This window comes from Carcharhinus amblyrhynchos, chromosome 23 (genome assembly GCF_965287045.1).
Source record: "Carcharhinus amblyrhynchos chromosome 23, sCarAmb.v2.hapA, whole genome shotgun sequence".
NCBI classification, from domain to species: Eukaryota; Metazoa; Chordata; class Chondrichthyes; order Carcharhiniformes; family Carcharhinidae; genus Carcharhinus; species Carcharhinus amblyrhynchos.
Window position 1 is genome coordinate 10626623 of NC_137346.1, and position 26070 is coordinate 10652692.

General features: G+C 41.9%; 2 protein-coding genes across 17 annotated transcripts in view; one reads left to right on the forward strand and one right to left on the reverse strand.

The window, feature by feature from the left end:
* LOC145357267 (neurofibromin) overlaps positions 1 to 26070 on the reverse strand; it is a 324662-nt gene that overhangs the window by 134022 nt on the left and 164570 nt on the right. The window lies entirely within an intron of this gene.
* LOC145357558 (uncharacterized) lies at positions 13323 to 15343 on the forward strand. Its single transcript, XM_080211036.1, has one exon. The coding sequence runs from the start codon at positions 13323 to 13325 to the stop codon at positions 14862 to 14864; it is 1542 nt and encodes a 513-aa protein (XP_080067162.1). The 3' UTR covers positions 14865 to 15343.

Sequence of the window (26070 nt, forward strand, 5' to 3'; positions counted from 1 at the left end):
TGTAAAGGTTCCATGACCTCCCTACCTGTTTGCCCTATTTCCGTAGGCTCCATGTCCGTTTCCTCAGTAAATACAGATGCAAAAAAGTATTTGTCATCTTCATTGCATTGTCCAAACAGTGCAGCAAGGCAGTTTAAAAAATTTAATGGAATGGTCGGATACAAGTGATCCAGAATGAATTCAAAGAAAGGAAACAAGACTGATTCCAAAAATAGAGATGAGATGTGCCATGAGGAAACATCTGAAAAATCTGAACTTTTCAACTTAAAGTGGTTAAGAGGAGATTACAAATGATACAGGTAACTCTGGTTAAAGAAAGACAGCTGCAAAGTTAGAGGACACCCAATGGAAGCTGGTGACATAAGAAGAGGAAGCTCTCTTCTCACAGAGTGTCCAATATATATTTACATGGCCAGTCAGGTGAATACAGACAAAAAAGCATTACTGTTTCCTCAATATACAACCACACTTGCGTGATAGGAGAGTTTCTGTACTAGGTAGATATAAGGGGCAGCATGGATAGCACAGCTGCCTCACAACGCCAGGGACCCAGGTTCATTTCTGGCCTTGGGTCACCGCCTGAGTAGAATCTGCACGTTCTCCTTGTGTCTACGTGGATTTCCTCTGGCTGCTCTGGTTTTCTCCCACTGTCCAAAGATGTGCAGGTTAGGCAGATTGGCCATACTAAATTGTCCCAAGATGAGGTTAAGTGCATTTGCCATGCTAAATATGTGGAGTTATGGGCATAGGGTCAGTGAGAGGGTCTAGGTGACATGCTCTATCAGAGAGTCAGTGCAGACTCAATGGGCTGAAGCAGTGCTGTTGGGATTCTATGATCCTTATTGATCCAGATAACAATTTCAACTCTGGCTTTTCTTCCACGTCAGTCCAACGACCAACAGTAAATATTTGGACAAAGCTTTGATAGAATACATTGATATACATGGTCAGCTGGTCAGAGGGAAACTAGTCGATTATTATTTGAATATTTTATCCATGATCCAGTTAATGGCAAGAGCCCTGACACTGATGCTCTTATTTATTTAGCAAAAATTAGCATAATCTGAGACACCCCAAAGCATTTTAGTCAACTGCAATTCTCCAGTCTCACTTGCCCCAGGATTCTTCAGGCTCACTTGCCCTGCCTCAGCTGCCAGCCAAAACAGAGAATCTGACCCTCAACCAAAATTCCATTCACCGCAGCAGCCCCAGAGAATTCTGGATGTGGTCAGAATTTTCCGGCGTGAATATTTTTCCTTTCAAAATAAAAATGTGGCTCATGTTGCAGTAAACATAGTTTGTTCTGAGCTTTGCAAAATGAAAGTTTGAGATTGGGGAAAGAAGCCAAAGACAAAAACAAAACCAGCCAGAGAAAGCAAAGAAGATTTGGTTCAATTTGAGCAGTTTAGTGGCTGGAGCAAATTGGCAAAGTAATTCAAGTCCAATATCAGCTATAGGAGAAAACAAAGCCTGGTAAGAACTAGTGAAGACATTGCCAAGTGAGAAACGGAGCATTTTGCTTGAGTGAGGTGGAAGCAGTTCACTGCAGAGGGTGATTTAACACTGACAAGGTAGTGTGAATAACCCTGGAGTAATGAGGTTGTAAGTCTTAATGTTAATACCAAAATGTTAAGGATGGCATTTGATTACCAATGATCCTGTTGCCACAAAAGCTGAATGGCTAAAAAGAAAATAGAAAGACCTGCATTCACCACCACAGGATGTCTCAAAGCACTGGGGCTTTGATTCTTATGCTTAAGGCCTGGAGTGGGGTTTTGAACACACAACCTTTAAAACCAGAGGTGAGAATACCCGACTCAAATATTAGGCATTCCTCAGAGATATAAATGCTGAATAAATCCATGATATATAAGCTAGATTCTGCTTACTGAGTCCGTAATTTGAATTAGATCACGCAAGATCAACCTAGTTGCTGTTATGCTATTGAAACAGCAAAACAAATGTTCTTCACTACGTAACTATTCGAAAAGGCTCTCATGTATACAAGAAAAAGGAAATTATCACAGGGTTTATGGGTACCAACATAAAAATTTAACCAGTATGGTGGCACAGTATTTAGCACTGCTGCCTCACAGTGTCAGGGACCCACATTCAATTCCAGCTTTAGCTGACTGTGTGGAGTTTCCCCGTGTCTGCTTGGATTTCGTCAGAGTGCTCCGGTTTCCTCCCACAGTCCAAAGATGCGCAGGTTAGGTTGACTGGCCATGCTAGGGGAAGTAGCAGGGTAAATATGTGGGATTATGGGGATAGGGCCTGGGTGGGATTATTGTCAATGTAGGCTAGATGAACCAAATGGCCTCCTTCTGCACTATAAAGATTCTATGATCTACGCCCACTGTCAGCTCCATTTTAAATTGCCGCAGTCTATTGCTTTACATCATTTTGTTAAAACTACATTAGAGATGATTATGAAATGTTATTCATTCCCCCAGAATATTAAATTTTTAATGCATAAGTGAGGCAACATTATTTACTTGTTGCTCAAACTATCACCTAACTTGCATAGTGTTATAGGATTTATGTTCAACTTGCATAGAAACTTATTCTACCAATTCTGCAACTTATGTATAGTACACACCGATGCCAGAATGCAGCAGTGGTGGAGCGAGTGAATAGTTCAATTGGTGGCTTGGGTGGAAATCAAGCAGGTTGCTTTGCCCTGAATGGTGCCAAGATTCAAGTGTTGTTGGAGCTGCACAAGCGGACCGTTCTCATCACACTCCCAACTTGTGTCTTGCAGATGAAGGACAGGCACCCAGTCAGGAGGTGAAACATTTCCTGCATAATTTGCAAGCCTCTGACCTGCTCTTGTAGCCACACAGCTGGTCCAGTTCAGATTCTGGTCAATGATAACCATCAAGTTGTTGAGCGAAAAATTCAGTGATGGTATTAAATATCAAGGGATGACGGTCACCACCGGGCACTTGTGTGTGGTGCAAACGTTACTTGCTACCCATCAGCCCAGGTCATGTTGTCCAGATCTTGCTGCATAATGGCACCAAAAACTTTGGTGTTCTAAGGAGTTATGAATGGCATTGAAGATTTCTGAGCAGTGAACATCCCCACTTCCAATCTTGTGATGCAGAAGTCATCGATAAAGCTGTTGAAAGCGGCTGCGGCGACGCTGCAGCAATACGTCCTGGGACTGAGATGATTGGAGTTCAACAACCATAACCAACTTCTTTTTTGCCAAGGGAGACACCAACCAGCAGTGTTTTCCCACTGACTTCAATTTTCTTAAAGACTGTGTTTGAATATAATTCTGCTGCTTCTGAAGGCTCACAGCATGTCATGGATGCCCAGTTTTGAGTGCCTAGGTCTGTTATTCTATTCCATTTATCATAGAATCCTTACAGTGCGGAAGGAGGCCATTCAGCCCAATGAGTCTGCACCGACAACAATCCTAACCAGGCTTATACCCATCACCCCACATACTTGCCCTATGCATCCCAGGACACGAAGGGGCAACTTAGTATGGCCAATCAACCTACAGAATCATTCCATGCAAGCAATGTTCCAGACACCACCATCCCAGGGTATTAAGCAGTGGTAGTGCTTATGCTCAGTGTGAAGAGGGGGCTTTGCGGTGACCATTTCTACTTATTCCTTCAGGGCAAGATGTTTCGTGACAGGGGAAGCTCTGGAAGATTTCTCTCTCTTGCTGCTTCCTTTACCACCTGCTGCAGAACCAGTCTGTCAGATGTTCAGGATTCAGTCAGCTCAGTCAGTAATAGTGCTGCCACGTCACACTTGATGCCCTAACCACGTTCAGCCAAGTGGTGTTCAACATGGAAGAATACCAGTGGGTAGAAATCAGCAGGAGGCTTTCTTGCCTATGTGTGACCTAATGCCATAAGACTCCATGGGGTCTGGAAACAATGGTAAAGACTCCTAGGGTAACTCCCTTCTAACTAAATACCACTGCGCCGCAGCCTCTGCTGTATCTGTGCCACCAGTGGCATAGGTCATTGCCTGGGATGGTGATGTCTGGGACATTGCTTGTATGGTACGATTCCGTAGGCATGATCATTTCAGGCTGCAGTTTGACTAGTCTGTGGGACAGATCTCCCAATTTTGGTACCAATCCCCAAATGTTCATTAGGCTGGCTTTGCTGGGCTGTCAGGACTATATGCGCCATTGTTATCTACAGTACCAAAATCAATGCCAGGTCATCCATCTGGTTTTGTTCCTTTTGTCTCCTTTTTAACACTTTTGTACAACTGGGTTGACAAATAAGAATCAACCACATTGCCATGGATTTAGAATCAAACGCCAGCCAGTTCCGGAAAGAAGAACAGATTTCTTTCTCAAAAGGAAATTAGTGAAATAGATGGGATTTTACGACAATCAATGATAGCTCCATGTCACTATTTTAGCATAAGAAGTTTCACAACACCAGGTTAAAGTCCAACAGGTTTATTTGGTAGCAAAAGCCACTAGCTTTTGGAGCGCTCTCCTTCATCAGGCAAATGGGAGTTCCATTCACAAACAGGGCATATAAAGACAAACTCAATTTACAAAATAGTGTAATTTTAAAAAATAACGTGACCCTGTGGGTTTCCTCCAGTTGCTCCAGTTTCCTCTCAGTCTGAAAGACATGCTGGTTAGGTGGATTGAGCATGGTAAATTCTCTCAGTGTACCTGAACTGCGCCGGAAGGGATTTTCACAGTAACTTCATTGCAGTGTTAATGTAAGCCTACCTGTGACCCTAATACATAAACTTAAACCTTCCACGACAATATAAGGTGGCAGACTCACTGCAGTTAACTCCCTCAGAGGATAACTACCATCATTCCAATACATACTTCAACTAAAAAGAAAATATTATTCACAGGAGTTCCTGTGTCCAAAACAGATCTCTGTGCCTTCAGTGATTGGGTTTTGATGAAGTTACAGCCAGGAACTGAAGTGAACAGGACACTAACTATCCAGTGTCGCATCATTTTTTGAACTTCAAGAGATTTCCAAAGTTCAGTAATTAGATGAACATTCAAAAAGAATCAGAAGTAATTTCTGCATACCTGGATCTTCTCACATGCTGTCATGTGCTATCAGACCCATTACTAATGCAGCCAAGCTTACCTTCTTAACATTTTACGAGCTTTTGTTCCCTGTCACACTAATCCTTGAGCCATTATTCAATTGAAATGCTATTGTTCATTTGGAAACTCCTTGACAATATATTAGTTGTTCATCAAAAAAAAAATCACACAAATGAAGAATTCACAAGGAAAAAGAAAATTTATATCTTAATGAGGAGGACTCGAGTTCCTGACGTCCACACTCAAGATGAAGGTAAGTTGGGTTTCGATAACAATGTCAATTTGCTGAATTCCTGCAAGCACGTTTCGGACCTGTTTTCGGCTGGAACAGAAATCACCTCTTACAAAAGCTATGTACTAAACTGGATTATTAGGGCCAGAATGATCTGCTGCACTGGGCTCAATTGCCAACAGTGGAGTGGGATAAGATTTCTCAGATATTTTCCCACTAAATCTTTTAATTTGATTTGCTGCCACAACCAAAACAGCACATGGGTTTTGGATGGAGTGGAACAGTGTACATGGTGTGAATAGTAGTATGATACACAAAGCCAAGCTTGTTATGGATGGAGAGAGATGTTGGGATAACATTTCCCCTTACTCCTCATATCTCTGCTTGGAACAATATGTATGTTTTAGAAGTGTTTTAAACCCTTTTGAATGCTGTGACTTGAAAGAACAAACACAAAGCCTTTTCCCCATACCCCTGCATATTGCTTGAATGGCTCAATTGAACATGTTGGTTAGGTGCATTGGCCATGCGAAATTGCTTGTTAGTGTCGGATTTAGCGGGGTAAATATATAGGGTTATGGGGATAGGACCTGGGTGGCACAGCCTTAGGATAAAGTGGGGGCGGTTTAGAACGGAGTTGAGGAGGAACTTCTTCACTCAAAGGGTGGTGAATCTCTGGAATTCTCTGCGCGTTGAAGTGGTGGAGGCTGCCTCGCTAAATATATTTAAGACGCGGGTTGATAGGTTTTTGATGGGCAAGGGGATTAAGGGTTAACAAAGAACAACCCAGCACGGGAAACAGGCCCTTCGGCCCAACGAGCCCGCGCCGCCGCATCGCCCTATAACCTATATAGGGTTATGGGGAGAGGGCGGGAATGTGGAACTGAGACACGACAGATCAGCCATGATCTTACTGAATGGCGGGGCAGGCTCGAGGGGCTAGATGGCCTACTCCTGCTCCTATTTCTTATGTTCTTATGAACCTGCCTCCACCACACTTCCAGGCAGTGCATTTCAGACCTGAACTGCTGGCTGTGTGAAAAAGTTTTTTCTCACATCACATTTGCTTCTTTGCGAATCAATTTAAATATGTGCCCTCTCGTTCTATATCCTTTTATGAGCAGGAACAGTTTCTCCCTCTGATCTCTGTTCAGCTCATGATTTTGAATATCTCGTCTTAGACTTCTCCTCTCCAATGAGCACATTCCCAACCTCTCCAATCTACTCTAATAACTGAAGCTTCTCATCTTTGGAACAGTTTTTGTAAACCTCTTCTAGACTCTCTCCAATGCATTCACATCCTTCCAATAATATGGCATCCACATTTGTACACAATATTCCAGCTGAGGTCTTGTATAAGCATTGCCTCCTTGCTCTTGTAATCTATGCCCCTATTAATAAAGCCCAGAATGCTATTTGCTTTATTAATTGCTCTCTCCATCTTTCCTGCCACCTTCAATGATCTATGCACATATATACCCAAGTCCCTCGGCATCTGCACCCTCTTAAAAACTTGACCTCTTATTGCAGAAGGTCAGGGGACATGGAGTTGGGGGTAGGGTGTTAGCGTGGATAGAGGACTGGTTGTCAAATAGGAGGCAGAGAGTGGGGGTCAATGGGTGCTATTCGGATTGGCAGATGGTGACTAGTGGAGTGCCCCAGGGGTCGGTGCTGGGGCCTCAGCTATTTACCATTTATATAGATGATCTGGAGGAGGGAACCGAGTGAAGGGTGTCGAAATTTGCTGATGACACCAAGATTGGTGGAACGGCAAATTGTGCGGAGGGTGTGGAGAGTCTGCAGAAGGATCTAGATAGGCTGGGCGAATGGGCCAGGAAATGGCAAATGGAATTTAATGTTGGCAAGTGCGAGGTGGTCCACTTTGGTAGGAATAATGGTAGGAAGGACTATTACTTAAGTGGCGAAAAACTGCAGCAGGCGACGGTGCAGAGGGACCTCGGGGTCCTTGTGCATGAGTCGCAAAAACCCAGCTTGCAGGTGCAGCAGGTGGTCAGGAAGGCGAATGGGATGCTGGCCTTCATAGCGAGGGGGATTGAATATAAAAGTAGGGAGGTCTTGCTGCGACTGTATAGGGCATTGGTGAGGCCGCAGCTGGAGTACTGTGTGCAGTTTTGGGCACCGTACTTATGCAAGGATATTTTGGCCTTGGAGGGAGTGCAGAGGAGGTTTACTAGGCTGATGCCGGAGTTGAGGGGGTTGAGCTATGAGGAGAGGCTGAATAAATTAGGCTTGTACTCGTTAGCGTTTAGAAGAATGAGGGGAGATCTCATTGAGACGTATAAGACGATGAATGGGATGGATAGGATAGAGGTGGAGAGACTCTTCCCACTCAGAAAGGATAGTAGGACTAGGGGGCACAGCCTCAAGATAAAGGGGGGGGCAGTTTAGAACAGAGTTGAGGAGGAACTTCTTCACTCAAAGGGTGGTGAATCTCTGGAATTCTCTGCCCGTTGAAGTGGTGGAGGCTGCCTCGCTAAATATTTTTAAGACGTGGGTTGATGGGTTTTTGATAAGAGAGGGGATTAAGGTTTATGGGGAGAGGGCGGGAATGTGGAACTGAGCCACGACAGATCAGCCATGATCTTATTGAATGGCGGGGCAGGCTCGAAGGGCTGGATGGCCTACTCCTGCTCCTATTTCTTATGTTATGTTTAACGTTGTCTCCTTGTTCTGCCTACTAAAATGCATCACCTCACGCTTCTCATTGACCTTCATCTGCCATCTATGTGCCTACTCCATTAAATGATGAACTTTTGAAGTTCTACACCATCTTCTTCAGTTTACAATAATTCCATAAACTTTGAATTTTGTCCCTTGCCCACCAAGATCTAGATCGGTAATATACATCAGTAAAAGCAAGGGTCCCATTAGCAACCCCTGGAGACCACTACTACAAACCTTCCATCAGCCCAAAAAAATCTTCATTCACTGCTTCTTATTATTCAGCCAATTTAGTATCCACATTGCTATTGTCCCTTTTATTCCATGAGCTATTTCTTTAAGTCTGTGTGACATTGTATACAATGCCTCTGAAAGTCAATATTAACCATAGTCAGTTTTGTCCATTGACCACACAAACACAGCTGCTGACTCACAGGTCCAGGTTCAACTCTGGCCTTGGGTGACTGTGTGGTGTTTCTATGTTCTCTGTGTCTGTGTGGGTTTCCTCCAGGTGCTCAGGTTTCCTCCCACAATCTAAACATGTGTAGGTTAAGTGGATTGGCCATAGCTAAATTGTTACTTAGTGTGTCTCAAGATGTGTGAACTAGATGGATTAGCCATTTTAAATGTGTGGAGTTACAGGGATAGGGTAGGGAGGAGGGCCTGAATAAGAAACTCGGTCAGAGAATCACGGCAGACTCAATGGGCCGGAAGGTCTCTTCAGCACTGTAGGGATTATATGATCAATACTTCAATATGATCAATCCAGACAGAAGATGCTATGTTAGAAGCTATTGCCTACCTGATTTGTTTGTGGTTTGGGTGCCAATCATCCCTTTCATCACTTACCCTCAACGGTAGCAGGATGTACCGCCTACAAGATGCATTGCAGGAACTTACCAAGGTTTCTTAGACAGCACTTTCCAAACCTATGACCGTTACAGGCTAGATGGACATGGGACGTAGACACATAGGCACACCACCATTTACAAGTCCTGACTTAAAAATATATCACCATCCCTTCACTTCAGCGGATCAAAATTCTGGAACTTCCTTCTTAACAGCACTGTGGGTGTACCTACCACAGTGGTTCAAGGCAGCAACTGACCACCACTTTCTCTGGGGCAAACAGGGAATGGGCAATAAATGCTGACAATGTACGCATCCCATGAATTAATTTTAAAAATGGAAGTTGCATAAATGGTAATCAGTCACATCTGCTTGTAATAAACTGGTTTTGTCATAGCTCGCTTTGTTAGATCTGAAGTTTGCAGACACTTGAATCTGAGGATCATCATATTTGAATTTGTGTAATTATCCAGTCAATGGGAGGTTGCAGAAGCAATCTCACCTTTTGAATGTCTTTTCAAGGCAAGGTACTCCACCCATAGACATTTACATTTTAATGACTTTCCAGAGATAGGAGTAAATTTTTGCCTGTGCAGAAATTAATTACAAAATTCATCTAACCCCTCTGGATTCCATCTTGGGTCAAGGTAAATTGTCCACATTTCATGTTGTTCTATGTTCATGTGATGCAAGTGCAACAGGCTAGATGGAACAGAGGGACCTTTTCTGTACACCATTGTTGATCTGCATGTATTTGAAAACTTGGGGCTATACTTTTAACTTCCAGCTTTATTCTCATCAAAACCTAACAAAATGCTAGACTAAAAACACACCATCCTTTAGGCAATGAAGCAGGAAAATACTCTTTGGATAAAATTCCGGACTTCACCCTCCCTATTCATTTTCCCAATACAATGGATCAAAATGGTCACAAAGAATGTCTTTATAAAGCAACATTCCAAAGCACTTAATAGTCAATGGGTGCAGTCTTGTAAGTTGTCATTGTGATAAATGCAGCAGCCAATTTGCACATAGCACAGTCCCACAGCAGCAAGATAAAGGAACAGTTTGTCTGTTTGTGTGTTCTTGGTTGTGGGTAAATATTGGTCAGAACACCAAAACTCTCCAACCCTTCCAGTGATGGGGAATTTTCTTAAAATTAAAATGGCATGTCAGCTGATAATGAAGGGCATGGACAGAATGGATAGTCAGAAGTTTTTTTCCCCCAGGGTGGAACAGTCAATTATTAGGGGGCATAGGTTTAAGGTGTGAGGGGCAAGGTTTAGAGGAGATGTACGGGCAAGATTTTTTTTTATGTACAGAGGGTAGTAGGTGCCTGGAACTTGCTGCTGGGGAAGGTAGTGAAAGCAGATATGACAGTGACTTAAGGAGCACCTGGACAAATTCATGAATAGGATGGGTAGAGGATTTTGATTCAGACAGGCAGCATGGACGGAGCAGGCTTCGAGGGCTGAAGGGTCTGTTCCTGTGCTGTAATTTTCTTTGAAACCGTGAGCTCAGCTCAGTCTTGGGTGGGGCTCAAACCCACAGTCTTCTAGTGGAAGGTCCAATTTGCACAAGAAGTTGTCAGATATAGATGGTCAACAGCACTACTCCTTGCACAAACAGCGAGAAAAATACGTAATGTGAAGGCATTTCGACTTGAAAGTGCGATTTCCCAAAGAATTTTCTGAATTGGGAAACACCTATTTGCTGTAATTGAACAGAACAAAGGTGCAGTAAATTTACGCAAAACAGAGGATGTGCCAAACAGATTCACTGAAGGATAGCCTTAACACATTAAACCATAAAGCATGTTACAAGCAACTCAACAATCCAACAACAGGGATCAATCGGAACAGAATAGAAGTCAATGAATAATATGGCATATGTAGGGTAGTAAAACTCCTCTAAATGCTGTTAAACAACATTTGACACTAAGCTAAAATAAAAACAGAAAATGCCAGCAAAGCTCAGCAGGTCTGGCAGCATGAGTTAACGTTTCACGTCCATATAATGAGAAACAGAGTGTTAATGCTTTGAGTCAGGCGAACTTGAAGCATTGCTTTTCTTTCCAAAGATGCTGCCAGACCTGAGTTTTGCCAGCATGTTCTGTTTTTATTTCAGATTTCCAGCATCCACAGTATTTTGTTTTTATTTGACACTGAATTTCCTATGGCGATATTAGGACAGGTGAGTGACAACTTGGGCAAAGAGGTCATTTTTAATGAATGTCTTAACAGGAGAGTTAGAGAGCTAGAAAGGCTTAAGGAGCAGATGGATGCTGGCGCCTGCATCCCAAGCAACTGAAAGTACAATAGTCAAGTGATGAGAATTGGAGATGCTTAAAGAGGTCAGAATTAGAAGAACGTAAAGATCTTAGAAGGGTTTTATGGCTAGAGTACATCACAGACAGGGAGTAAAAAGGCCAGGGAGGAGTGGGAAAAGGAAGATGTAGAAGGGGAAACAAGGCAACAGAAAAAATATTAGAATGGAGGCTGGGAGAAAATTCTTCACCCAGAGGGTGGTGAATGTGTGGAATTCACTACCACCGAAAGTAGTTGCGGCCAAAACTTTGTCTGATTTCAAGAAGAAATTAGACATAGCTCTTGGGGCTAAAGGGATCAAAGGATACAGGGAGGGGGGGAAATCTGGATATTGAATATGATCAGTCATGATCAAGATGAATGGTGGAGCAGGCTCAAGGGGCCGAATGGTCCACTCCTGCTTTTAGTTTCTACATTATCCAGTGACATTCCTTCGGCTTGCGCAAGCTTTTTACAAGTAGATGTTCTAGAATGCCATGGAGAAACTGGCAATGGACAACAGTACAAGAATCAGACTATCACTTCTGTCCACGTCCTTCTTACTGACAGGAAAAGCATGGCAAAGGGGGAGGAAATACTGAAATGCTGGCAAAAGACAAACTAATCTGTTACATATAACTTCCAAATTCCTTCAGCAACCCTCACAAGGCAGAAAGTGTCAATGCATTTTCATTAGTGACACAACAGCAGTGGCTAAAGATGATAAATCAAATTCTATTATTACCTGGGATTCTAGATTTTTCTTTCTAAACTATTTTTGTCATATTTAATGAACCCATCCAACCTTCCAAGAAAATTGCAAATGAATGGTCTTAATTATATGGAAGTCTAACAGTCCCCTTCACAAAGCATTCATGATATAACATATTTTTGAAGTGTTGCACAAACATTAGATATGCACTATATAGTTGTCTGTCACTCGTGGTGGTGCTACTGAGTACTAAATTAAATTTGTGCCATACCTACGCTAGGGAGTGTAGAAATGAGGTCATATTGTCAATAACACGTAATTTAGATTATATTCAGAATAGGACGTGGTGCTTACACTAAAGATCCCTGCGTCGTTTTGGAGTGGGTATAAATAGCTCCTCTGTAAAGCAGCTATCTAGAATTTGAACATCTGCACCAAGAACACTTCAGCAGCAAAGATCCTCTTGTAAAGGGCTGCCTTGGTAAGTCACTGTATTTTCTATTGCATTTTGCTTTTTCTATTATGTGAAATATTTTTCTCAGTTGCATCATTTCCTGGAGACTGCAGAGAGAGGGGCAAATTTGTCGAGACCAGCTAAATTGGATTTTTATGCCGTGCTTGCGAATATAAAATCCAAGACAGCAGCTGTAATTCTGCAGTTAACGATAAGATAAAACAACATTGTGCAAGGATTTTTCTTTTTCTGTAGAACTGAACGTTCCTGCCTTTTAAAAAAAAATGGTTTGAAAGGGGAATATTAATCTAAACAGAACTAATGCCGGCACTTCAGTGAAGGGTGAATATTTAAGTAGCCTTTCTCGATCGATGTCATGGCAAAGCTTTTTGAGAATATAATTCCATTTTTAAAAAAATCAGATTTTTTAATGCAACAATAAGTTACATTAAAACTAGCAAAGTTATATTTTAAATCAATAATTCATTCATCAGGAATGTCCTATGATGGATGGATTAGGAGTAAAAACATAATCATAACACAACATACCAATTTGGCACAAATCTTTTGCTGCAACACTGTCTGTTGATTTATTCATTCCAGAGCATTGTGCATCTAGTTGTTGTTTCAAGGCAATAATAATGGACCATTCAGACATCTGGGTTCTTAAACAAATCCAGGCAAGAGGCGCTCTCCAACACCAGCCTGGAACAGTGCCACGAGTATTAGAATGCAAGGCATGTGCTTGAGATTCTCTGTGCAATTATCCTCTCAGCCAAGACATTTCATTGAATGGCTGAGGTCAGGTACTTCCAGAGAGTATTTTATTTTGTGAGAAAGTAGCAGGGTGAAGTAAACCTGTTGCTTTTGGCAGCTCATTTCGTATTCTGGGTGCTTTGGATTTATCCACTTGCTAATCCCAGGAAAGCTGCATAGTGTGGGGGAAACGACAGATGATTTTTTGCTGCTTTTGTGGAGGATAAACCAACCAATGTGCAATTATCTTCTTTTATAGGAAAACAATGGACTATTTCACATTATCCAGTTGCTTCTTGGCCCTGTTGTCCATCCTACCTTCAAACACAGCGACCTGTCCTTCAACATGCTCATGCAAACAAAATGACAGGTATGTAGACTGCTCAGGCAAAGGCTTAACTGAACTCCCGGAGAACATCCAGGACAACATAATATCCCTAAACATTTCCCATAACAACATTAAAGATCTCGGCGATGCACTGAAAAATTTCAACAACATGAGGTTCCTCGATATGTCCCACAACCTGCTCACTCGCATGCCAACTGAGTTTCCACGAGCACTTTGGGAAATCTATGCTGTCAATAACAGAATCAAGGTACTGAAGAAAGAAGATACTGTCAGTCAGTGGAACCTGAAAAAGCTGGATCTGTCTAACAACTTGATTGAGAGGGCTTTTCTAATTAACAACACATTAAGTAGCCTCAAATTCCTCAACTTTAGTGGAAATAGATTCTGGACAGTTCCGACCAACATGCCTTACAATTTGGTGACTTTAGATTTATCTCACAACAATTTGCACAGTATACTCCCCGATACTTTTCATCAAGACCAACTCTCAGAATTGTACCTGAACAACAACCGTTTCACGTTTATTCCAAATGGAACTTTTGTTCAACTCCGTAACCTGCAGCTGATTACACTATATGGAAATCTGTGGGATTGCCACTCTCGGGACAGACTATTTTATCTGTTAACATGGATAAAGATGGTGAAAGCAAATGTTGTTGGAAAACCATGTACTGAAGTAACTCATTTCGTTCAGAAAACAGCTTCCACCTCTTACCCAAGCACAAAGACGTCACCAAGTCACACTTCAGCTTTTACAAGTCATCAGACTCAAATAAGAATACTAAGTACTAGGGCCAGAGAGAGTGAAGCAAATACTTTCCAATCTTTAGCTGGTCAAGAAACTGGAACTTCATCTTTCTTACAGCTAGTCACCAATGCTAGTTTGGATTCACTCGAACCAAGCTCCGTTCGTGAACCTGTCTCACAAATTACAACCCTAAACAGTTCCATTCAAACACTGGGTAGCACTGAAAGTTCAAGCAGTACACTTAGTGTTACTACTAACACAACTGATGGGCCTTCATTATCTACAATGTCCACGACAACTCCTGAATCCACTTCCAAAAGCGCAGTTTTAACCGAATCCTCTACAACGACCAACAAATCGAATGGAGCAGTGAACACCCAAACCAGTGGATCAATGTCACGGTCAACGTTTGAGTCAATGCCCACTAAAGGTCAGGAGTCAATTGCATCCACTACATTGTCAACAGTCTCTGAGTCTAATATCGTCACTACAACCACTTCGCATGCTGCAATGAGAAGTATTTCAAATACCATTAAGATTACTCCTACTAGTCTGACTACTGTGCCAAAGATCAATGGAATTTCTGGAACAACAAGAAGTGTAAAGCAAAATGTGACAACACCACAAAATACAGACTCAAAAGCACATGTATGCACAGGGATAACTCTCTACATCATAGTTTTCACCATGCTGGTACCACTGGTTGTTTAGCCATTTAAACAAGGGTAACACTTATGGACACTCAGTTAACACCACCTTTGGTCAGTGAATCAGGTAGTTTGTAACTTTTTTTAAAAAAAAACAAGTCAAGAACTAAGGCCTTCTCTGATGGCTCATAAAGGGCAAATCCAATCTCTGTGATGTGTCAGGCTAATTTAGTCAGGACTGGTTTGCCCAACAGGTGGGAAAGAAGGGAGAAATAAAGCAACTTGGGCTTCCCAGTCCCAACAGTGACTAACTCCTGGTGAAAGGTGTGCACTTGTGAATATCCGATCTGGACAGGAATGGGTTCAGATGTGAGCCACCACTGACCACGTTCCCCCAACCTCACCAGCTCAGCCTAATAAAACACTGGGTCAAGGCTCACAGATGAAGAACAACCACATGGACAAGGTAATGGAAAGCACAACGGGCTACCACTGCACAGTACCCCTAACAGGTCACCACCATCATGAGGAATGGGGAGAGGAATAAAAAAGTAAACTTCCATTACAAACCAATCCACCAGCAAGTAGCAGAAAGCATCCTTACTAACAAAGGTTATCAAACAAACTACCTACCCATCGTCTTTCGAACATTTATTTTTATTTCAACATAAAGCAGTTGTGATACACATTCAGAACTCAAACTTCTCATATGAATAGTTTAATAATTTTACAACTAAACTAGTTCTGTGTTACTTGAAATGTCTAACTGGATTCTCTATCTATAACATGAAATTCTGAGCATCTTCCTCCTGGTCTATGTGGATGCATGCACCCATTAAATTATTTGTTAAATAACAAGTTAATTGCAATGTAAAATAACTAAACGAAATAAAATGTTGAATCTTGCAAACACATTGAAGGCAGCCATTAAGACATATATTTATTTGAGCACTCATTGTGCACCACCTATGAAAGATTTCTAGTGGAAGATTGCTGAGGGAAACCCTGCCAAATGACAAGTTTTAATTCAGAAACTTTTAGCCTGGCAATATTTTGTTTGTTTTGACAAAGTCTTCATTTATTTTCACAACTTAGAACAAACCAATGTGCAAAAAAGTTTTCAACAATCCCTTGGTCACCCCTGTCAATCTCTCCACTCTGCATTGGCATCCACGCTAAATAGTCTCACTCTGAAGCAACTTCAGACTTTATTTTCATATACCTTTTCGACACAATATAAATGGAGGTTGTCACAATGTCTTGCATTTCTTATAGAATCCTACAGTGCAGAAGGTGGCTATTCGGCCCATCATGTGTGCATCAACAACAATCCGACCCAGGCCTTATTCTCATAACACCATACATTTACCCTAGCTAGTTCCGCTGACACTAAGGGGGGTGCTTCCACCATTGACTGGAAACTACATTGGGCCTGTGTATAATGTGGTTACAGGAGCAGTTCAGAGGCTACAAATTCTGTGGCAAGTAACACACCTCCTGACTCCTGCAAAGCTTGTCCATCACCTACAAGGCTCATCAGGAGTGCAATGGAATAATATCCATTTCCATTTGATCTGAAAAGCGTAACTCCAACAACCTCCAAGAAATCTGATGCCATTCAAGGCAAAGTAGCCCAATTGATTGGCACCCCATCCACCACCTTAAACATCCATTCCCTCCACCATGGATGCACAGTGGCAGCAACCAGCTACAAGATGCACTGCAGCAACTTAATAAGGCACCCTTGCCAGCACCTTCCAAACCCATGATCTCTACCAAGGGGAAGCAAATACATGGGAACACCACCATTTACAAATTCCCCTCCGTGCCACATACCATGACTTGAAAGTATATCGCTGATATACAAAATCATGACCTTCCCTCCCCACCAGCGGCAAGGATGTAGCTACACTGCATGACTGCAGCAGTTCATAAAGGCAGTTCACTGCCACATTTCTTGAGGGCAATTAAGGATGAGCAATAAATGCTGGCCTAGCCAGCGACACCCACATTCATGGGTGCATTTTTTATAAATTGCAATCTCCATAGTAGAGGCATCAAGACATCATGGCCTTATCTGGTAAGCAACATAGTTGATAACCCTGTGATTTTATGAAGGAAATCATCCTTTTGTTTCACCTTGATGATTTTTATCATCACATTTGAAATACACAAGGTGATTCTGGAAGCAAATTTAGCAACAAGACAGAATTCTGTTTCAATGCAGATTAAACCCGTTTAGCCAACCCTTCAGTAAGCAGAAAATAAAATTGACGGGCTTGGAAACAAAGTGAAATTCTTCCAGGATTTGATCTCATGTCCATCTTCAAACATTTCTACCTGTAATCCATATTTTAAAAAAGAAATTGAGTTCATGTTCGCATACATAGGAAACCAAGTGAGAGACAGCCAGCTATAATTCTGGGGAACATCAGCAGTTTATCTCACTATGGACTCTTCATTCACATTCAACATTGAGAGAAATGTACACATTAAAATAAATATATACTCCTTAAAACTGACTGATCTACGAATAACGGAAAAGTAAAAGCACTGATTTTGAAAAGTCCTGGCTGAATTATCACAAACAAGACTTAATAGCAGCTTTCCTTCTCAGAATGGGAAATTCCTTCAGTCTAAACTTGACAGCAACAATGAAGATCTCTATAATAATCCCCTTATGCAAGCAGTGAACATTAATGCTGCAATACTAATGCTGCAACAAAAGAGCACTTCACTAATGGCTCACTGAGGGTCTCCTGCGGCAGAGAAACTGTAGTACAGCAACATTGTGCACTTCCAATTGTAACTGTATGGATTAAAGGACAGCGCAGAAGATGACAGTTTTTTGGTATTTTCCCTTCACATCAGCTAGATATCACATAGCAGTAACCTGCCTTCAACCCCCTTTTCTGGCAATCCATCTCAGATATTGTTGATCCTCAAATCCTCTACTTGTATCTCACAACCTTAAACAGATCCCAACAATTTTACATATTTATTTTTGGATTTTCAATCACTGTTCTGTTCAGTGTCTTGTGTATATTTAAAAAAGCATTTCATCGTATCTATTCTCTAAGTTGAAGGGCCCCAGTTTATTCAGTTACTCCTCATAATTCATCCTTCCAATACTGAAGAGCATCATTGTTCCCCTAAAGTAAAGTTTATTTGTCACAAGTAAGGCTTACATTAACATTGCAATGATGTTACTGTGAAATTCCCCTGGTTGCCACAGTTGTCTGTGTGGGTCAATGCACTTAACCAGCACGTCTTTCAGATACAGGGAGAGCATGCAAGCTTCACACACACACTGACCCAAGCTGGGAATCGAACCCGGGTCCCTGGTGCTGTGAAGCAGCCGTGCTAACCACTGTACAACCGTGCTGTACTCATTCTGCGAGTGTTCAAACTGTGTCTTACAAGCCCAAAAACCTTCACTGCAGGGCTTTCAACATTGCGTCAGCACGAAAGCAAATGAGGACTTATAATCTGAGTTTTTAACATGAAGCTAGCTTGGGTTGGCAGGTGGTTGTTTACTGACAAAATTTAAACAAGTTAATTTAGCATTAAGTTATTGCTTTGTATTGTTTTGTGCATTTGCAATCTGCAGGCATTTCCCAGCTGAGACAATTCTTGAAAGGCTACATCTCATATTGAGGCAATCAAAATCATAGATTAAGTACTTTTCAACATTCAGTCCTCCTTGGTTAATTGTGCTGCTTACCTACCCCCACTAAAAGCTTCAATCCCAAAGCATCTTCTGGTACAACACCCAACTTAAATGAAGACAATTCAGCAATAAGATACACAGAGGGCAGCATGGTAGCCGAGTGGTTAACACTGCTGCCTCACAGTGCCAGGGACTTGGGCTCGATTCACGATTTGGGTCACTGTCTGTGCTGAGTCTGCATGTTCTCCCCCGTATTTGCGTGGGTTTCCTCTGGGTGCTCCGATTTCTTCCCACACTCCAACAAAAGACTTGCTGGTGAGGTGTGTTGGCCATGCTAAATTCACTCTAAGTGTACGCCAACAGGCGCCAGAGTGTGACGACTAGGGGATTTTCACAGTAACTTCATTGCAGTGTTAAGGTAAGGCTACTTGTGACATTAATAAATACAGAAGAAATACCAGTTAAGAGCACATGCCAAAACAAAATGCAAAATTGAAACTTTAGGAAACGCTTTTAAAAACTGTCAGCTACTCTACACCTACCGGCTTTTGGAAGCTTTGAAATCATTTGTGAAATATTTTAGTTAGCACTATTGGGTAAAGCCTTGTTGGCAGTAGGGAATAGAACAAAATGAGGGCGGAGTCAGCCTAGGAGCTGAGAGAGTTGAAAGAGGTTGAATTGGAAATGATGCAAGAATCCAACATTGCTGCAACATATCTGGTCTTAGACAGGAAACCCTAAATGTATACTGTGCAAGAAAGGTGACACAACAGAAGAGTACTGAGGGAGTGCTGCAATGACAGAGTTTCCATCTTATGGGCGAAATGTTAAATGAAGGACCTTGCATTCCCTCTCTGTGAACAGAGATCCAATGACACTATTCTGAAGAGCAGAAGAGTTCTCCCTCATGTTCTGGGTAATGCTTTCCTCTCAATGCAACACTCTGATGATCAGATTGCTGTTTTGTGGGAGGTTGCCATGCAAAAATTGGGTGTCATATTTCCTATGTTACGACAATACACGTGCTGTGAGATGTCCTGAGGTTGTGAACTGTGCTTCTGTTAGCAGCAGTCAGATCCCACAGTATAAAGATACACCATACCCAAAGAAAAATCTGTTCAAACCCTGAAAAAGATATTTCTCTGGCCCCTGGTTACAGTGCTGGTGAGATAGGACAACAATCCAAGGTAGCAAATTGAAACAAATAATTCAAAACCAGTCATCTATCCCACTTTTAAAAGTATGAAGGAATCAACATGGCATATAGTTTTGAGACACTCTCTAAATGATCAGCATATTGTACAAAGGCTTCTTCATACAGACATTTAAAGGCATAAAATGTTGGTGTGCCCAATTTACTAATTCGCTTTCAAAGATTATTCCACACAGGATGGCAGATTGACAGATTACATGCATACGATCCTCAAATGCATGAAAAAAATGCTTTATTGATCAAAAATATTGAATTTAAAAACTACTTTCCTGCATCACAGCAGTGACTGCGCTTCAAAAGCACTTTGCTGGCTTTCAAGCATTTGGGACATCCTGAGGTTCTATCCTTACAGTGCAGGAGGTGGCCATTTGGTCCACAGAGTCTGCACCGACCACAATCCCATCCAGGCCCTAACCCTGTAACCCCACATATTTATGCTGCTAATCCCCTAACACAAGGGTCAATTTATCATGGCCACTCAACCTAACCCATTCATCTTTGGATATGGGAGGAAATTGGAGGACCAGCAGGAAACCCACGGGGAGAACGTGCAAACTCCACACAGACAGTGACCCGAGGTAGGAAACAAATGTGGATCCCTGGCGCTGTGAGCAGCAGTGCTAACCACTGCACCCTACCCTACATGCTTTATAAATCCAAGTCTTTTTTTCTCTAATCACACTGGAAAAGCCACGGTCAACAAAATCAGATTTCCTATTGTGTGTCAGAACAAAAAGACACCAAACTCTTTAAACATCTAAATACCTGTGTTGATTTGATGTGTGGCAATCACACCTGCACTCAGCCACCTCCCATGGGCTCAAATTCCATCTCTATTGTGGAGCATGCAAGTAGAAATGCCAAGTACATGTCCAAAACACAGCATCAAGATTACAATCTTCAGTTTCAAAGCATTTACATTATAGGTTGTACTGTTCAGCCCAATAGACAAACTTGAGATTGTTTGTTGATATACAGATGCATGTGTGTTATATTACCGTATATACTCTCCTTTAACAGAAATTATAGAAAACCCTGTGTTGCAACACTCCACAATAGGTGACTATGCAAAATCATTTAGCATGTTCTATTCAAACATGCCCGTGATAACAACAGAACCAATTTGGGGCTTATTTTTGCTTTGAGTAGTTCCATCATCCAGTGTCAATGTGCTGAACCACGTTAATGCCTCCAACTTGTTCATTTCTAAACACTTCAAAAGGGGATTATATCTAGAAATAATACTCATCCAATGGAATGACACAACTACCAAGTCACAACTGCACAGGACCAACTCGCCCATTGGATAAGCACCATGTAAAAAAGACAATACTGCAAATGCTAGACACGTGAAAATAACAGAAAAGGCAGCAAAGGCCTCAGGTCAGGCAACATCTGTTCAAGACAGCAGCCAATGCTTGAGCCAGGCACCCTTTTGTCAAGACTGCAAGAGACCACGGGTTCGCAGCATTTAAATTAAAAACAAAGGAAAGTGGGGACAAACACCAGAGAGACAGGAAATAAAACCAAATGTCCTGTAAAGTATATGGGCAAAAGATGAAAGGCAATTGAATGACAGACATAATGTTAGCAAGTGGCAAAAGGAGGGAGAATGAGGGAAACCAAAATAGTTTCCCTCACAGCAAAATGTAAGAATAGCTAAAGGGCAACATGTAGAAAGCCCAATAAGACAGAGAATGTGCTGGTTAGCATGGCAGCTAGAAGTACTTCACCATACACTTAAACAGCCAGCTTTGCTACAGTGTGCTGACCAGCAATTCCACTAGTTAGAGCAGTCACTAAGATTTTAAAGCAGTAATAAGAAGCAGAAGTCTACAACTGGTAAGCAGGACAACACATTGATGTCCAATACAAAGATTGAGCACAAAAACTATATTAATCACACAACATTAACGTGTTGAAGAATAATTTGTAGCAGCTGCCACTGGACAATCATGTTTAAGGACAAATACAACAAATGCTAGAAGTGAAAAATTTGAAATTGAGCCAAGGAAAAGGTAAGTACACAGCATGCCAGTCAATATCCACACAGCAAGGGAAGGATAAGGCTTGGGGTAAAAATTATGTTAGAATTCAAATTTCTCTCCCAAAACATTCATTGTTCTCATTTTAAGATGGAGGGCGTTTACTGTACACTTGCATGTGCAATTTTATTTTTAAACCTCCATTTTAATTTTTAGATTGTGGACCCAGCTTCAAAATTTCTACATAGTGTACTGAAGAATCTCAGTCAATGTCCAAATAGTCAAACTCACCAGACGGCACCAGAATCAATGCAAGCCAATATTTAAGAAGTCCAGCAGCAGAACATAGTTAGAATTTTCACAGGCAGCAACAATCAGTCACCAAACCCCCAAAAACAAGTAGGTAATTAATTTATATGTTATATGGCCTCACAGTGCAAGGGGCCCAGGTTTGATTCCCAGCTTGGGCCACTGTCTCTGTGGAATTTGTACATTCTCTCCATTTGTGTGTGGGTTTTCTTCAGGTGCTCCATTTCCACTCGCAGCTCAAAGATTGCTGGTTAGGTGGACTGTTTGTGTTAAATTGCCCCTTAATGTCAGGAGGACTCGCTAGGATAAATGCATGGGGTTATGGGGATAGGGCCAGGGCAGGATTGTGTTCGGTGCAGATTCGATGGGCCGAATAGCCCCCTTCTGCACTGTCGGACTCTATAATTCTAATTCTATAAATTGAAACGTTTTGATGCTGGGTTCTTTTCGGGTTAAATTACATATTCCCACTGTCACAGAAGTTCTGAAGCTTTATTTAACTATTTCAGAAGAGCTAAGTAAACCCATAAGAACATAAGAAATAGGAGCAGGAGTAGGCAATCTAGCCCTTCGAGCCTGCCCCGCCATTCATTAAGATCATGGCTGATCTGTCTTGGCTCAGTTCCACATTCCCGCCCTCTCCCCATAACCCTTAATCCCCTCTCTTATCAAAAACCCATCAACCCGCGAGGTAGCCTCCACCACTTCAACGGGCAGAGAATTCCAGAGATTCACCACCCTTTGAGTGAAGAAGTTCCTCCTCAACTCCGTTCTAAACCGCCCCCCCCTTTATCTTGAGGCTGTGTCCCCTAGTCCTACTATCCTTTCTGAGCGGGAAGAGTCTCTCCACCTCTATCCTATCCATCCCATTCATCATCTTATACGTCTCAATGAGATCTCCCCTCATTCTCTAACGAGTACAAGCCCAATTTATTCAGCCTCTCCTCATAGCTCAACCCCCTCAACTCCGGCATCAGCCTAGTAAACCTCCTCTGCACTCCCTCCAAGGCCAAAATATCCTTGCGTAAGTACGGCGACCAAAACTGCACACAGTACTCCAGCTGCGGCCTCACCAATGCCCTATACAGCCGCAGCAAGACCTCCCTACTTTTATATTCAATCCCCCTCGCGATGAAGACCAGCATCCCATTCGCCTTCCTGACCACCTGCTGCACCTGCAAGCTGGGTTTTTGCGACTCATGCACAAGGACCCCGAGGTCCCTCTGCACCGTTGCCTGCTGCAGTTTTTCTCCACGTAAGTAATAATCCTTCCTACCATTATTCCTACCAAAGTGGACCACCTCGCACTTGCCAACATTAAATTCCATTTGCCATTTCCTGGCCCATTCGCCCAGCCTATCTAGATCCTTCTGTAGACTCTCACCACCCTCCGCACAATTTGCCTTTCCACCAATTTTGGTGTCATCAGCAAATTTCGACACCATACACTCGGTTCCCTCCTCCAGATCATCTATATAAATGGTAAATAGCTGAGGCCCCAGCACCGACCCCTGGGGCACTCCACTAGTCACCATCCGCCAATCCGAATAGCACCCATTGACCCCCACTCTCTGCCTCCTATTTGACAACCAGTCCTCTATCCACGCTAACACCCTACCCCCAACTCCATGCCCCCTGACCTTCTGCAATAACCTCTTGTGAGGTACCTTGTCAAATGCCTTCTGAAAATCCAGAAAGACCACATCCACCGGCTCTCCTCTATCCACCGCCCTAGACACATCCTCATAGAACTCCAGTAAATTTGTCAGACACGACTTCCCCTTAACAAAACCGTGCTGCGTCTGTGCTATCAAGCAGTTCCCCTCAAGATGCCTCGCTATTTCCTCCTTGATGACGGATTCTAACATTTTACCTACAACAGACGTTAAACTAACAGGCCTATAATTCCCCGCCTTTTGCCTGGCACCCTTCTTAAACAACGGCATAACATTAGCCGTTTTCCAGTCTTCCGGCACTTCCCGGAATCCAGCGACGTCTGGAAAATAACCACCAAGGCATCCACTATCACCTCCGCCATTTCTTTCAGGACCCTCGGATGCATTCCATCCGGTCCTGGGGACTTGTCCACAATCAGCCCCTCCAGTCTGTCCATAGGGAATGTCATTCTGATTCACAGGCTAATCACAAAAGGTTTTCACATGGCAGTGTCAAAAATTGTGCATTTCTCATGAACTGAATATAATTCAGCAATAAAATAAAATTAGTTTATCAATTGAAAAGATGAATCACAATCCAGCTCTTCCGTGTCCAAGAAACAAGTACAAAATAGCCCAAGTGAAATTATTCTCAGGGTAGCCTACTGGAGTGACCTCCATTAGAACAGCAAAAAGAGGTAAGGCTCTGGCCAGGTAATGAACATCAGGCTCAGCATTACAATGTAGGGGTACTTAATGGAATCATCTTCTCTCTCTGGAGAGATGTTGGTTCCTGTAAGTGCATCTCATCTATAACAATATAGAAAACTTTTCTCCTAGAGGTATATAAAATAATGAGGGGCATAGATCAGCTAGGTAGTCAAATTCTTTTCCCAAAGGTACGGGCTTCTAAAACTAGAAAGTAGAGATTTAAGGTGAGAGGGGAGAGATACAAAAGGGTCGAGGGGGACAAGTTTTTCACAGAAGATGGTGACTGCCTGGAACAAGCTGCCAGAGGTAGAATTAGAGGCTGATACAATTTTGTCTTTTAAAATGCTTTTAGACAGTTACATGGGTATGATGGGGGATATGGGCCAAATACGGGCAATTGGGACTAGTTTAGGGGTTTTAAAAAAAGGGACAGCATGGACAAGTTGGGCCAAAGGGTCTGTTTCCAGGATGTAAACCTCTAGGACTCCTGTAATCTGCCCTTTGAGAGTTGCCCGATTAACCATTAGCAACAGTTCTATTTTCAGCTACCTATTTAAGAGATTAAAATGTTGTCTGACTACACTTTGAGCAGATATTAATCATTTTACAGTTTACAAAAATGTTGTGAATATATTATCACTTCTTCAAATTGAGTTGAGATTGAGTTTGTAGTCTGATGCAAGTTGAAGGTATAGCTTATTCACAATGTGCACTGACTTGAAGATACCAAGGGTTAGAAGCTGTTAAGATGAAACTATTCAACTTAAAAAAATCTAAACAAGGAAATACAGTTTGAGAGCAATTAAAAAAATTAAACATCAAAGCCCATTGCGAAGTTGTCAGGGAATCATTGCAAACCGTAACTGCAAATTAACTTTAAATCTGGCCTTTATCTTCTAAAAACACATCACTTGTCTTATGTTCACAGCACAAAATTGTGCCTATACTCGGATGTTTATTGACACTTTTAATACTTACTCTTGGAAATTACCAAAACATTCCAGCGGTTGTGGTGCACTAAGAATTTGACACAAATATCAGAAAGAACCCTGGCCATCACACCAAAGACAATAAGCCTGAGGTCACTGATACATCCGGTGCTTGCTAAGATACAAAGCCACTGCCTGCCCCTTTCACACCTTCAGTTGCTGCACTGGCACCGAGTTAATATGTACTTGCATTGCTGGGCATGGCAATAGAAAGTTTAAATTTAAAATTTACATCTTGTAAAATTACACTTTGCACATCAGATATCCAAGTTTCAAGAATCATTTCAAAAGGTACCCACTGTAGACTATTCTTTACACAGTGTATTTACAAGCACTTAAAGTGGATGACTTACTCCATTGTTTCCATTTATTACTTAGACATAAACATCCATCAAATACTTATTTTCAGGCATTCATTTTTAAAGTCCCTTCTGTACTCACTGTAAAACCAACAGTTAGAAGCAAAGCTGCTGAAATAATGCAGCAACATTTCAGTATGAAATTACACAGAACAAATCCTATCTGTACGTAACTTCAGATGCACTTATAGTTCTAACACAGCAATAATTAAATGAATCTTAGATTATCATCATGTTGATATACCCACATGTATAAATATGTTGTTGCTGATTGAAATGCTTACTTTTAAAAAAAGTAATCAAAATGTTTAAATTGTTCTACTTAAAGTATGTCTTTCAACTCCAAAACAATGGTGAGAAAAACATTTTCAGAGTCAAA

Bases quoted from the DNA above. Each gene is read 5' to 3' on its own strand.
- LOC145357558 (XM_080211036.1), top strand. From the start codon at position 13,323: ATGGACTATTTCACATTATCCAGTTGCTTCTTGGCCCTGTTGTCCATC.